Source organism: Lissotriton vulgaris, chromosome 1_1 (genome assembly GCF_964263255.1).
Source record: "Lissotriton vulgaris chromosome 1_1, aLisVul1.2, whole genome shotgun sequence".
Lineage (NCBI taxonomy): Eukaryota > Metazoa > Chordata > Amphibia > Caudata > Salamandridae > Lissotriton > Lissotriton vulgaris.
Window position 1 is genome coordinate 1743092373 of NC_141685.1, and position 14316 is coordinate 1743106688.

The window sequence follows — 14316 nt, forward strand, 5'->3', positions numbered from 1 at the left end:
TTGTCATCCTTGCAACTCATGGGAGCTAGAGGAGCGGGTTAATGGACCTATGTATAGAAACTCTAGGGCAGGTAATGGGAACTCGGCGCTATCGTTAGCGGCAAATGTAATATTTGTATTTGCGCGGCACATTAAGAATAATATTGCCTTCTGCTAATGAGGAACCCGACAAGCCAAAAAACAAGCGTGCAGTGCTGTTCTGCATAATAGGAGAAATATGAACACGGCCCTCGCGCTATTAACATGCAGAAAGCGCGTTTACCGCCTCCGGGAAATTTAATCTCGCCTTGCAGTGCTGATTGAGATGCTCCGTTCGGTAGTGGGGGAAAAACTGATTAACAAAATAAAAAATCTAGAGTGTTCTCCCTGCAAGCATTCATCAGGGCATCTTCTATAATTATGTAGCCAATAAATCAACAAAGAGTGTAAGTGCTTGAGTCGTGGTGTAAATATCCTAATGACTTAGACGTCTTTATCCATGAATAATGTATGTCTGTCTGATTCATTTTTCATACTCTTACTTTACCCCGCGACGAGAAAGTAATCCTTCTCTGTCAGCGGGGATGCACTTCAGTGTCGCTCTTGCTTTGCGTTTTTGCATCCAGGCAGGTCTTCCTCAGTGCGCAGTCCTTGGTTTCTACTCCTTCCACTGATATAGTCCTTTGACGCATGCCATGCTGTCTGCCAGAGCTTGTCTGGCCTGCTTGCAGCACAACTCAATTCATGGATTCTCTAAAGATGATGTAGAGTCATAACGGGAGCTTCTTCAGGAGGCCCTGGGTGGTCAGGGGTTACTGGGTTTAGACTGTGTCAACCAGAGCCATTAACCACTGGTGTTCACGGACTTAGCCATAATGTTGGACCCACAACTGGTCACCAAGAACCCCCCTTTAGCACTTGACCCTCGTGGTAGTGGAGTCTTACAGCGGCAGCTGGTAGGAGACGGTGGCAGGGTTAGGGGAGAGTAGAAAAAAAAAACCACTTACCTGTGGGTCACCAGCCGCCACTGCCACCTCTCCTCCGTCCGCGCTGTATCCTGCCTCCCAGAAGCACCCAGGCTCCCAGACTCCCCTAGCCAATCACAACGCCGCTTTACAGCAGCACTATGATTGGTCTGAACGTCGTGGTTCGGCGTTCAGGCGGGATGGGAGCCTGTGCATATTCTCCATCCAGGCTGTACAGTACAGCCGGTAGAGAACGTGCACAGTGCGCATGACAGTTTGGCCGGCCCAAGACGGCTGGTCAAACCGCCATGCACACTTATGGTGCAACCACCACTCCTCCCCCTACCGCCACCCTAACATGGAGCTTTAAGGCAGACTAAAAATAAAATGATAACAACGTTATGTTATTATAATTTTATTTTGCACTGTACTTAGAGCAGTGGGGCGACGTTCCCTCTGCCTTAGTTAAGGAGCCACCTTTGCTTACTCAGGAAGATGGGGTAGGGTTAGAATTTTCAGACTCAGCAAGCCACAAATGCAGCTAAATAACATAATATCCAGTCCATGCTTAATGTTTTAAAATGAAGAAGCATTTTACGACAAATCACACAGAATGCAATACTGACCATAAAATATTAAAATATTTCTGAAGCAACAAATTAATAAGGTTGTTATCATTACCAAAAAAAGAACAGCTCACTGTGAGATTGAGTATCACCCTTGTGGTGGGCAACTTTGCCAGTGGCTCTTGTACTGCAGTCACTGGGATTCCCCTCAATCAAACAAGGGAGCTTAAGTAGTCATTCTGGAGTGGTTGGAGTCACACTTTAGTTCTCCATAATCAGGATCAATGGGTCTTGCACTGTCCCTCCCTCCCCCACTGCAGATTGCCCTAAAGCTTATAGGACCTTCAATGTTGTGTTTAATTCTGGCACAGGAGGTTTCTGAGGATGGTAAAGCAGCATTCATTTCCCAAGGCCGATGGACTGGTGTGTGGCAGATCAAGGGTGAGCAAAGGCAGCATCAACTCCATCCGCATGGCGAAGTGTAGGTCGTGGTGCTTGCATTTTGGTGGATTTATTGATTAGATGATCTTCATTGGACCTAGACACAACCCCCCCCCCCCAAACAGCTAGATGCCCACCATAAACAGGTTCTTGGTTGCTGGCATAGATTTCTCCATCACAGTAAGTGTGCTTCTTGATGGTGCGTTCGTGGAAACAGGTCCATCCTGTTGTAGGCATCGTGGTGCTCTTGTACTTTCTTTTAGCACCTTGTAGCTTCACTGCACTGAGATGGTGGGGAACTTTCACCGACTTCAGTTCTTGCATACCCTCTGACCTTGGGGTTATACAGTTCAGTTTCACTGTCTTGACTTTTCAGGTGACTCCTGGATTTTTAGTCTTGCTTTGTGGCAAAAAATCTTACCTGGCTGGAGCAGACTCCTCTCGCTTGTACCGCCTCGGCTACATCATGACCTCGCTCGCCTCCTCCTCGCAGTTCACTTTGAATTGTGGGGAAAAAAAAATATATAGTATTGTAATTGCATTTATATAGCGCTTACTACCCCAGACGAGGCGTCAAAGCACTTTTTCAGAGAGTAGCACACTACGCCGGAACCCATAAAGGATTAGTGGTGAATTAGTATAGTGAAAATATGAAAGTAATTTGAATGGTGGATATGTTAGTCAGGTATCAAACACCTTGCCTTAATAATTTTTTGCTGATGCCAGCACTGTATATATTATGACATCCATCCAGAGGGCATCTTAAAGGTGCCCCCTGAAACTTTACTAGTCTTCTAGTGTGCTAACTGACTGGATCCTTCCAGCCTGCCACCACAGACCCATTTCTGACCCCCTGTGCTTGCGATCCCACGCTGTCAGAAGGTCAGGAGCAATGCCTGTTCTGGCAGGAAAAGTTATCACCTTCACCAGTAAGATGGCTAGTGAATCTGCATACCAAGGCTTCAAAGCTTCTGCCACCTTTTATATGTGACCCCGTCTTTCCTCAGACCTGGGAGATGCCACCCCCTGCCCTGAGGCCCATTTGACACCAGGACAGGCAGGAAATTAGATATGCACGTAGGAGGCGTGTTGCACCTACAGGCTAATCACACCCCTAAGGTGTGCTGCCTGAAGCGAACACACAAATTTGGATTCAACTATCTTGGTTGTGGTGAAAGGAGGAATTCTGGGGGCAGGGTTATACCCACTTCCCACAGGAAGTGGTGATATAGGGGGTGTATTGACTTCAAGGGTAAGTAGCCCATTGGCTACTACCCTTCACATGCCATAATGCCCCTAAAATGAGTATTTATGTGGCCCCCTGACACCGGGAACGTAGATTCGACTGACTGAACAAAGAAGAGGCGCCAAAGCCTGCCTGCCTACCTGCTCCTGTCCCTACCGTGGCAACCCTCGTCCTGCAGCTGTACAGCCTCCAAAAGCTTCCGAGGGCCTCCAGCACTTCTACAAACCATTTTGCACCTCCCTTGAAGTGGAGGAGAAACTTGCCTGCAGGCACTGAATGTAATGCCCGGTTCACTATACCGACGGCCTGGAAGAGGTGTCTGTATATAAATATATGTATATGGGTTTTACTTCCCTTATTATACTTACCATGCGTGGTAAAGGTATGTATGGAAAAGGCATGGGTTGCATTGTCATGTGTCCAATGCTGGTAATACACTTTCACTGTTTGGGGAAACTTTCCTCATCTTCCATATTGTGGAATGCTAAAGCAGAGTTTTCAAAATCGATCCCTCTAGAGTCAGTACTCATATAGACACAGTGTTATTCCGCACTTGCATCACAGGCTCATTGTGCATGAACATGCACTTAGCATACACCCATGATGTCATCTCATCTCAAATTATGGGTTTCACAGAACAGCAGGTTTTTCCACAAGCTTGGTCAGTAGTCCTAGACCTCCTACTGACCGCGGCAGTGAAACTGGTCCTGTCCAACTGGAAGGACACAACTAAGACCTTATACAAAGGCTGGGTCAGCTGGGTGACGTACCTCAGAGGCGCGGATTGCATTGCCCTACAAAACTCCCCCTGGAGACCAGCAACCAGGGGGATGTGGAAGTCACTCGACAAGTATCTAGACTCCTACGAACCCCTGTTAGGCCACTCAGACTCCCCCCCCCCTCAGTGGGGTGTCGGCTTTGACACAGGGCTATAAACCAAAACTAGGCTCACCGCTATAGAAACTTTCTTGTATCCTCTCTCCACCCTTTCTTTACTATTCTCTCTCTTTCTATCATCCTTTGCCTAATTTCCCAGCACGTCAATGTAGAGGGGATTAGCTAAGCATGTATACCGAAGTACCTGTAACTACTGCAACATAAGCTATGTTTGGCTAGAACCTGGTAACAGAAATGCTAATTTACTTGTTTATAAAAAAAATTAAAAAAATACTTAGAAATACATTTAAAAAAAAAATAATAGTCCACACTCTCAATGATGCAGATAAAAAGGCATGTTCACACTATAGACCTCAAATCATGGAACACCGCCAACACCATGCCGTTTGTACTACACCCGAGGCAGGGACAACAGTGCTCAGCGGACTCCGAGGGCACACCTGGTGCGTCTGTTCCACAGGACAGGACCTGGGCTTCTCATTGTCATTGTCAGGGACAGGCCTAGGCCTCGACGCACGCGCCAGATTAGCATGACACCAGAGCCAAAATAAAAGTCAGGTTACAGATTCGCTTGCAGTCGGGCACTTGTGGCAGGGGAACACACTTGAATACCATGCAAGAAACGTTCCAGTGCCAACATTGTTTACTACAGAATGGTGCAAAGAAGTGTTGCTGGTGGCCCATATTACGTAAAAATACGTCACTGGGTAAAAATTGAGCACCTTGATATTTAGCGCCATGTTTTCTGTTTGTATTACAATGAAAGGAGTCATCTAATTTAGCTTTTTGGAAAAATCAGTTTGCTACTCGCCTTATTATGTATATAGTTTAAATTGTACATTCATTTATATAGCGTTTACCAACCCTGATGTGGCATTGAAAAGCTTTTTGCAGCGAGTAGCAAAATATTTTAAAAAAAAGTTTGCTACATCATTGCCACCATGCTAAGCTCGTCCTCAATGGATTTCCTGCACGTTTGCTATTTGCATGCCTCACTTTTTCCGAGAATTTTACCTTAAAATGTATCTCCCCTTAAGCCTCGAGTCATGCCTTGCCTTGTTGTTCATCAGCTTTACATGTTGAGGATCTGGCTAGAAATCGCCTCAGCTCCCAGCACCATGCCCAAGGTTCTTCAGAAATTCAAACTCCCCAAATAAATTGAAAAGGGTCTGGAGAGATGGAGGGGTGGTGTCTTTAGAAGTTGTTTTTTCCTGCAGTTCTTCTGAATTAAGTGCACATTCACGCTTGGTAAATGTTTGCTAATGTTCTAGTTTTATCTTCGTTAAAAATAAATTGACAAGGAGATAACCGGGCTGGATGACAGTGACTCAGCAGGATGGCTCGTGCGGGCAGAGTTCTCGGCTATGTTGCCTAGATACATATGAAAAGTGGTCCCGCTTGAGTGCCCCGGGTGCTAAATATGCCTTTTGCTGAGATGCTATGCCCACTGACTGCTTTTTTAGGTCGAGGACTCCTTCGCACTGCGTAAGCAGTGGGCAGAGCTCCGAAGATTTAATGTTTCTTAGAGGGGGCTTGGAACCCGCCCCTCTTCTCCATTGGCTGGCTTCCTAAACGGAGGCCAGCCATTGGAGGAGAGGGGCGTCACTCGGTTCAAGCCCCGTCTTTTTCAGATTCGGGGGAGTTTTTTTGTAAGCTTCTTTCTATTTACTTTCTCTTCTCTTCCCATTGGCTGGAATTTTACCTTCCAGCCAATGGGAAGAGGTGAGAAAGAAAACCATGCCCCCAAATCCGAACTTCCCGTGTTTCTTGTTAAATTTCTGTGTGCAGGTTTTTTCATATTCGTCACGTTCACTGTGCCCCTCTGGTGGAGTTGTACTTAAGCAGAAAAAAAATTGAATTATCTGAAAATATGCACGCGCCGACACTCAGAGCTCTTAGGGGTCCACGCCGGTATGTTTACCAGCAGAAATCACAAACAAACGAATACAAAATGGCCCGGCTTGAACTTCTTGAATGTCCAACAAAAAGGCAGCATTTCAAAGCCTGGGAAGGGTAACCAGGTAACGAGGCTCGACTTCAAACTCCGATCACAGAAACACTGGCGGCGACCGCCGTGTGAGAGAGGCTCTCTCCTCCCGAGCTGCGCGAAGAGACCGCCACGAGGAAGGGGGGGGGGGCATTGTGTAGCACCCATTCCCACCACGGGAACAGGACGCGCCTTTCCAGGTACCTGCTGTATGTACGTACACTTCTGTATTTTCTAAGCGCCTCAAACGAAAATGCTCTACAGACATTGAATACGGGAACTACACCGTGAGTGACTCAGTGCAGTTTTCACAGAGCTCCCAAGATGAGCATGTCCCGTGTGAGAAGCTTGTGCGGGTGTGAATCATGATTCGTATATTCTGGGATGTGTGGTCTTGCATGGATAACCCGCTCGCCTTCCCATTTTTCTCAGTAGCTGAAGTTTAACTCTCGCCGCGTTAGATTTGAGTGGTCTTCCGGGCCCGGCGGGTCACTCACATGCATTGGTTTGTAATTGTACAACAGTTTGAGTATGGCTGGGCGGTGTTTGTCGTGCGTGGTTGGTAGTGTGAGTGTGTGGTGTAATGCAGCGTGCGTGATGGAAGAGTGTGTTTGTCGTGCTTGCGGATAGGCGCGCAACAATCGCATTGTGGCCTGTGCTCTGCATACTGACACAATTGCAGTTTTGCTTTTCACATAATGTATACATGTTTACACTGAAGCATACCTCTCACACTTCCGAACTCTTCCCCTTCGGGCCTCTGCCGAAGTTAGGGTACCCTAACCAATTTAATCATCATTTTTCTGTGACTTTCTTATTCTTCTGGTGCCTTTCCATTCTGGACATAATAGTAATTACAAGGTCCAGTGGATTTATTTATTTCTTTATTTATATATAACCGTGGACATTACCCAAATGTGTTAGAGTGCTTTATAATAAACAGGTTTCATTACAAGAGATAAAAAGTTACAAACTGCTGCTAGTTACGATCATTACAAGAGGCACAAAGTATCAAGTCGCGGATATGGATATTTGCTTGTTTCGATCATTACAAAGACACTGATTTACAGATTGTAAGAGGAGGTACGTATTGTAGGTAGCAGCAGCAATATTAGATTAGGTGAGACAGGAGTAGTGCAGTTCTCTCAGTCTTGGGAGGGTAAATTATCTTTGGGGAGTTTGGCTAACAGGACAACTGGGCAACATGTCTTTCTAGGAGAAGGGCTTTCAGCTCCATTTTGAAGACCAGCAATGAGGCGGTGGAACATAGTTTCGGGGACAGGGAGTTCAATATTCTAGTCGCACTATCCGAGAAAGAGAGAGACACGAGTCGTTCCTTTGTAAAGGTCAAAGGTTCTAACAACATTGCTTGGGCATTTCACAACAGTCTGGACCATCTCAAAAGCTTCACTTTGTTCGCTAGACAGCGAGGAGTATGCAAGGCCTAGTGGGTGACACAAGCAGTCTTATGCATCACCCTGGATTCTATGGGGAGCCAGCAATGAGTGACAAGCAGTGGTGAGATAAGGTTGTTTCTTTTCACCCCATGGATGAAGCATGCTGCTGAATGTAGACCTGATTGCAGAGGGGTGAGGTGGGTCTTGGGGAGTATAGTGTAAATAGAAGAAACTTTACTAGCGACTACCGCCGGTTTGGATATTTGAGTTTATTGTAACTCTTCCTTGTGGTTTCACACAGTCAGTAATTATTGGCAATCTTTGTGCGACTGATAACCCAGACTCATCGCTAGTAAAGTTTCTTATATTCTCGCAAGTTGGACTGTATCCTGCATTGCACCCCAAACAGCTCTAGTGCCCTTTCATACTCAATATCTTAAGTTCTTTCAGCTGATTGCCATGATTTCAGTTCTGATCTAGCATGAATTATGTCTTTTCACATTAAAGCCATTAAGCATGTGGGACCTCACAAAATAGATGTATACTCAGGTTGCTGTGTTTTGGGGTGTTCACTGTTCCTGATAACCTGCTTTTCATGGAAGCGCACATCTGTCAGCTACTGTGGCGACATATTGTGAGCTTAATACACAAACTGGAGCTGCCACAATGAACACACTAAGTTTTGGGCCTATTGACAAGAAGTCAGAGGGATTATCGTGGGGGATGGGGAGCCACCAAGTACTGGGGAATGGTGGCTCTGTGGGTGTGTGGCTCTGTGTCTGGGTGTGTGTGTGTGTGTGTGTGGCCCTGTGTGTGTGTGTGGCTCTGTGTGTGTGGCTCTGTGTGGATAGCTTTTTTTGTAGGTGGCTCTATGTGGGGGTGGCTCTGTCTGTGAGGGTGGCTCTGTGTAAAATGTTGTAAATGTTGTATACTTGTAAAGCGCACAGCTGCCCACACCGCGGGCGTCCCGGCGCTGTATACCGCTGGAGAACCTGTCCTGGCTTTCCCTGTGAGATGGTCCCTTCTGGGCACCCCCAAGGTGAGACCAGGCATCCCCGGCGTTGAAGGGGCCGTTGTGAAGATTAAGCAAGCTATTGCCCAGAGTTGCAGAGTGGGACCCAAGGTTAGAGTAGGCGCCGAGGCGAGAATTATCAGGCCCACGGACATTTTGACCGAAGACCCTGCCGCGTTGGGAATCAAACCCTGGTCCCGGGCGGATCTCAGCTTCCGGGTCTGCCGACTCTAACCATTGAGCCACAGTTCTCCACAAGGTGTAGGTGGCTCTATGAGAATGACTGTGTGTGTGGCTCTGTGTGGGTGTAAATGCAATAGGTCATGCATTTGCAAGCGATTAAGCTAGTGGCATTGTAAATGACAATGCCATTTATTTAACGATTAAGCTATTGGCATTGTAAATGACAATGCCATTTATTTATGATTTAAAAAAAAAAATCGTGAGCAATGCCAATAGCTCTACCTTTAATAATGCCGAGATCATTGCATTGTAAATGCTTGTATTACATTTGTTCATAAGAGTTTTTTTCTCTTTTTCTTTTTCCTGTGCAGATTCGGTATCGACCGCGTCCGGACCACTGCTTGTTGAAGTTGCCAAAACCACCGGCTCCTGCCTTGGTGTTGCACTTTCTACCTCCATGTACTGTAACAAACAAGTCATTATCATAGACAAGATCAAATCTGCAAGTATTGCAGACAGGTGGGTGGCACAGACCACAGGGCTCGTTTGTCTTTTCCACTTAAACTACGCTTATGTTTTCCACTTAATGCCGTGTTGCGTGGGCTTTTTCTACATGGAATCATCACTGGAGCACTGAATCCATCCAATTTATCGACACTCCAAATTCATATTATTAGTATTGCATTTCCCAGTGGTATAATTTTTCAAAAATTCTAGGTGCACAGTAATTGAGATAGAAAAATATTACCCTGAGATGCCATAAATGTGGAGTCAAGTGGTGGGAGCAGAGATAGAGGGAAGTCACAAGGGAATGGTTCAGGAGGAGCAGAGTCTGGCAGGATACTCTTATTTAAAACAACTCTGTCCCAAATAATTTGACAACAAGGACAAATGTGATAGTAAATCTTATATAGTTGGTCACAGACAGACCGTGGTTCCAAATATCTTGAGGCTTAGGGCACCTGCTGCAGAGATCTCTGGTCACCCAACAATTATCAGGATAATAATAACAGTAGGGTTACTCTAGTGGTGAATGCACATGATTAAGATCTGGCTCAATAATAGCTGCCCGATATGGAATCCGGCTGCATTCCCTTCATGTGTAGCACTGAGAGGCACCTGAAGTGGTGTCACTAACATTTCACAGGAAATGTTATGACATAACCCATGACTCGTCATTGCGTTTTTCTTTTTTAACCATCTATTTTGAAAGCTTGAGGTGCAGTATGCTAATAAATAGCTATTGATCATGCGCACCACTAATTCTAAAACTATACAATGCTCACAGTAAACTTACATTTAGAGATCAGAAGTGATAATTGTTAAGTAGCAGAGGTTGCGGAGTTGGTCACAGGGATTTGAAGCAACAATGTGAGGCCTGAAGCGTCTATACTTAAATAATACACCTGTGTATCTTCACTCAAATACCCAGAGAAACAAATGAGAACAAGCATTTGCAATGCAATAGGTCTCACATTCACGCAAATTTGAGCTATTGCCATTGTTAATGTCAATGACTTTTATTTATGTTTTGGGTTTTAAAACATAAATAAAAGTAATTGTCATTTAGAATACTAATAGCTTAAACTCTCGCAAATGCTGGACCTATTGCATTGCAATAAAGGGCCTTCTCGACCGCTTGTTAGATTGTAAATATCAGAGGAAGAGACCAGCCTGCGACGTCTTCAAAGTAGTGATAAATAGTGCAGTGAAGAAAATGTGAAAGTGTTGTAAATTAGACAAACAGAAAGTGTGAAGTGAGAGTTACATATGATCTGAGCTGTAAACACTATCAAAGCGCTCCAACACCTTTCCGGGATTACACTGTTGCTGCTCAGGAGAAAGAGCGGGTGGGAGGCATTTCCTGCCCTCTCCGTGATTTGAGTGTGCAGTGTGGCATTGCGTAATGTCATTGCTATCTTTGGCCTAATAAGAAATACTCCAGCTGTAGTAGGGCCCTGGCTTCACCTCCTGGTGCAGGGCGGGCATGGAGGGAAGGAGGGATGGTCTCAGCTGCAGCTCCAGTCTCGTACAGTGCCCCTGCTATTACTAGTGAGTGAGAGAGGCGCTGAGGTGGTGGTGGCAGTATTGGTGGTGGTGGTGGTATTGGTGGTGGTGGTGGTACTGGTATTGGTGCTGGTATTGGTGGTGGTGGTGGTATTGATGGTGGGTGGTAGTTGGGGTATTGGTGGTGGTGGTGGTATTGGTGGTGGTACTGGTATTGGTGGTGGCCGTATAGGTATTGGTGGTGGTATTGGCAGTGGAATTGGCGGTGGTGGTATTGGTGGTGGTGGTATTGGTATTGGTACTGGTGGTGGTGGTGGTGGTGGTGGTATAGGTGGTGGGTTTGGTATTAGTTATGGTGGTATTGGTGATGGTAGTAGTGGTGGTGGTGCTATTGGTATTAGTGGTGGTGCTAGTGGTATTGGTGGTGGTATTGGTATTGGCGGTTGTATTGGTGGTGGTATTGGATTGGTGGTGGTGGTATTGGTGGTGGTGGTATTGGTGGTGGTAGTATTTTTGGCAGTGGTGGTATTGGTGGTGGTGGAGGAGGTGCTATTGATCGTGGTGGTGGTATTGGTGGTTGTATCAGTGGTGGTGGTATTGGTGGTGATGGTGGTGGTATTGGTAGTGGTATTGGTGGTGGTGATATTGGTGGTGGTATTGGTGATGGTGGTGATATTGATGGTGTTATTAGGGGTGGTAGTGGTATTCGTGGTGGTGGTATTGGTATTGGTGGTAGTGGTATTGGTGGTGTTGATGGTGGTGGTGGTATTGGTGGTGTTGATGGTGGTGGTATTAGTGATGGTATTATGGGTGGTATCAGTGGTGGTCGTATTGGTGGTGGTTGTGGTGGTATTGTTGGTTGTGGTGGTGGTGTTAATAAAACAGGCTTTTGAAAACAACTTGTCAGGTGGCTTTAGTTCCAATGACATGCAACACAGATGTGCTCTTGTCAGCTTCAGCCCATTAGCACATGATTATGTGCTACCTGGAATTCACATGACTTAATTCGCGAATCATTTCTAAATCCATTTTACTTGAGGGGTTGAAACAGACACAAGATAATGCCGGGTTAAAGTGAATGAAAGCATGCACTCGTGTTACATGGGTGGCCGTGCTGCTCAAAAAAACACAAGCGGTTTCAGCTGAAGCATTGTATGTCCGGCCTGCAGTAAGAGAAACTCAATAAAGTAAATAGTGCCTACAGACTAAATAATAGGTCCCGTATAACAACTGAAGTAAAAGGACCAGTCGCCATGGGAGGGTACAAATGAAGACAAGGCCGTACTAAGGAGGGACTAACAAGCCTATAAATGAGTCCGAAGACAGCATTTATGAAAGATAATGACACAAGCCAATGAAAAATATGGGAGGAGAGTGGGCGCGGCTTCCCTTCCTTACTCTACTACAGCAGTCTCGCAGAGCGAGCAGTGCTTGCTTGCTGCCGCTAGGCTCGACCTAAAAACGGTGCGAGAATTAGAAGAAAAAGCAGAAGGAAGAAAAGTGGTTAAAAAAGAGCTAGGAATACTATTCTAGGCCTATGATTCACCGACGCCAAAATAAGGGTAAGCAGAGGTTGCAGCTGCGACCACTGGCTCGCCCTTTGATATTCCCTGCCACCATCCTTGCTACCCCAGACGGTCTCAGCAATCATGCAAGCAGCATTGGGACCAGAAAGTGAACAGGGCTGCGAAAGCAGTGCTGTAGTCTACTCTTTACTAACCCTGGGCGGAGTTGGCGGAGTGGGGCTTCGCGGAGCTACGCGAAGTGGGCGAGAAACTACGCCCACCTCCGCACTCCGCGTAGCCCCACTCCGCAAACACCACTGGCCGCCTGCCCCGCCACCCGCCTCCCTCCCGCCCTCCCTAAATACTTTAAATTAAAGGAATCAATTAATTTAAAACGCACTTACCTTGCCCGCCGCTGCCCGCCGCGTCCCCGGGGCTCGCTATCTTCCGTCTTCCGTCTTCTTTACTAATGCGCATGCGCGGCCGCCCGCGCCTGCGCATTAGTAAAGAAGACGGAAGACGGAAGATAGCGAGCCCCGGGGACGCGGCGGGCAGCGGCGGGCAAGGTAAGTGCGTTTTAAATTAATTGATTCCTTTAATTTAAAGTATTTAGGGAGGGCGGGAGGGAGGCGGGTGGCGGCCAGCTACGCTCCGTCTGCGGAGCGTGCGTAGTGCCGCCTGGCTACGCCCGCTCCGCAAAATGCGGAGTAGGCGGCACTACGCACACTCCGTGCACGGAGCGTAGCTGGCCGCCCACCCCTACTCTTTACACTCCTTGCCTTTTCACCAACCCCTCGCCAGTAAAGATGCGGTTGTTGAGGAACCAGAAGTGAGACAACGGGTCAAATTTCTGACATCATCATGGATGAGGGCCATGTGATATCACTTCCACTACCACTGACATTTTGATGAATACATTTTTGTACCATCATTGGGCTAAGGGTATAGCATTACAGGAGAGCTACGAATCTGTTGGTCCAGGAGGCGGCGCCCTACATAATTTTCACCAGATTTTAGCAATAAATAGCACACCATACAGACCCACTGTGCGAGAGCATTACGGAAGTGCTGACGGCGGAACTATGAGTCCCAGGACTCTGTTGGGCCAGGAGGATGTCCCTACATCATTTTCACCTGCCTTTGGTGCTATATAATGGACAACGGCTGCGCGAGACGTGCACAGGCCGCGCTCGGGGGCCCAGTTGTGCTCTCGTCAGCAACAGGAAGATGCAGGGCCACCCCTCTTGGCTCTGTGGAAGGCTATTGTCCGAGTGGTTGGTGCATAGGATTAACTTCCACTATTGGCCAGCACCAAGAACAGGTACTGTTGTTGAAATACCCATGGCTGGTCCATTATTCTCGATCTACATCAGTGGCATCCTTGTTTGCCTGCATATTTACGCTACGGGTTGTCCTCTCCTACCCGCAAGCTCCAAAGCTGCTCATGGCGTATTGATTTGTGTGTTTCAACCGGGGGATAAACTTGTCAGTTTTTCTCTGTGAGACCTTGTCTTCCAGCAGCGTGAGAGAATGGCGCAGATGGCTGCAGTGGAAGCTGGGGCTCGACGCCCCAGCTTCCACTTCATAATGTGTGTTAAGTGCTCAGAGTCGTTTTGAGCCCTGAGGATCAGGGCTGAATCCACATGAACCTGGTCATTAAAACAATTGAGGACTTCATTTTAAGATTATAGTTATTGGGAGGGTGGAGTTACTCTTGCTTGAGTGCCTTTAAGTGCATTGTTTCCTGTGAGAGGGTTGTTGAAACCGCCCGAACTTGGACATCAACTTACTTCAGTAGGGGGGGTCTTTCTTCATTTTGAGCTAGGACCAGAGACAGGGGCATTCCCTGCTAATAGCGCTGTCATAGCTGTATTGTATCAGGGGCATTTGATTTTGTTGATGCGTCTCTGACATGGATGAAAAGTTTATATTTGCCATAGATTCCGGACACAAGGGCGCATATAAGACGTTTATAGTGTTGACGTAGTTTGTATTTAGAGGAGGCAGGGCTGTCTATTTGGAGGTGCTTCTCTTTACTGTTTATTGTGTATATTGTGTTTGCTGTGTGACTTTTCGTGGCTGGTGAGATGGGTAAAAGGAAAGCTGTAGGAACTCATTCCATTCTTACCCT

At 46.7% G+C, this 14316-nt stretch overlaps 1 protein-coding gene across 7 annotated transcripts in view; it reads left to right on the forward strand.

The window, feature by feature from the left end:
* Positions 1-14316, forward strand: part of GRIP1 (glutamate receptor interacting protein 1) — a 1198832-nt gene that overhangs the window by 1025892 nt on the left and 158624 nt on the right. For all 7 annotated transcript variants that reach the window (XM_086919026.1, XM_086919023.1, XM_086919024.1 and 4 more), the window contains exon 8: positions 9045-9192. In XM_086919026.1, the coding sequence (XP_086775152.1) occupies positions 9045-9192 (148 nt within the window). The remainder of the gene's footprint in view (positions 1-9044; positions 9193-14316) is intronic.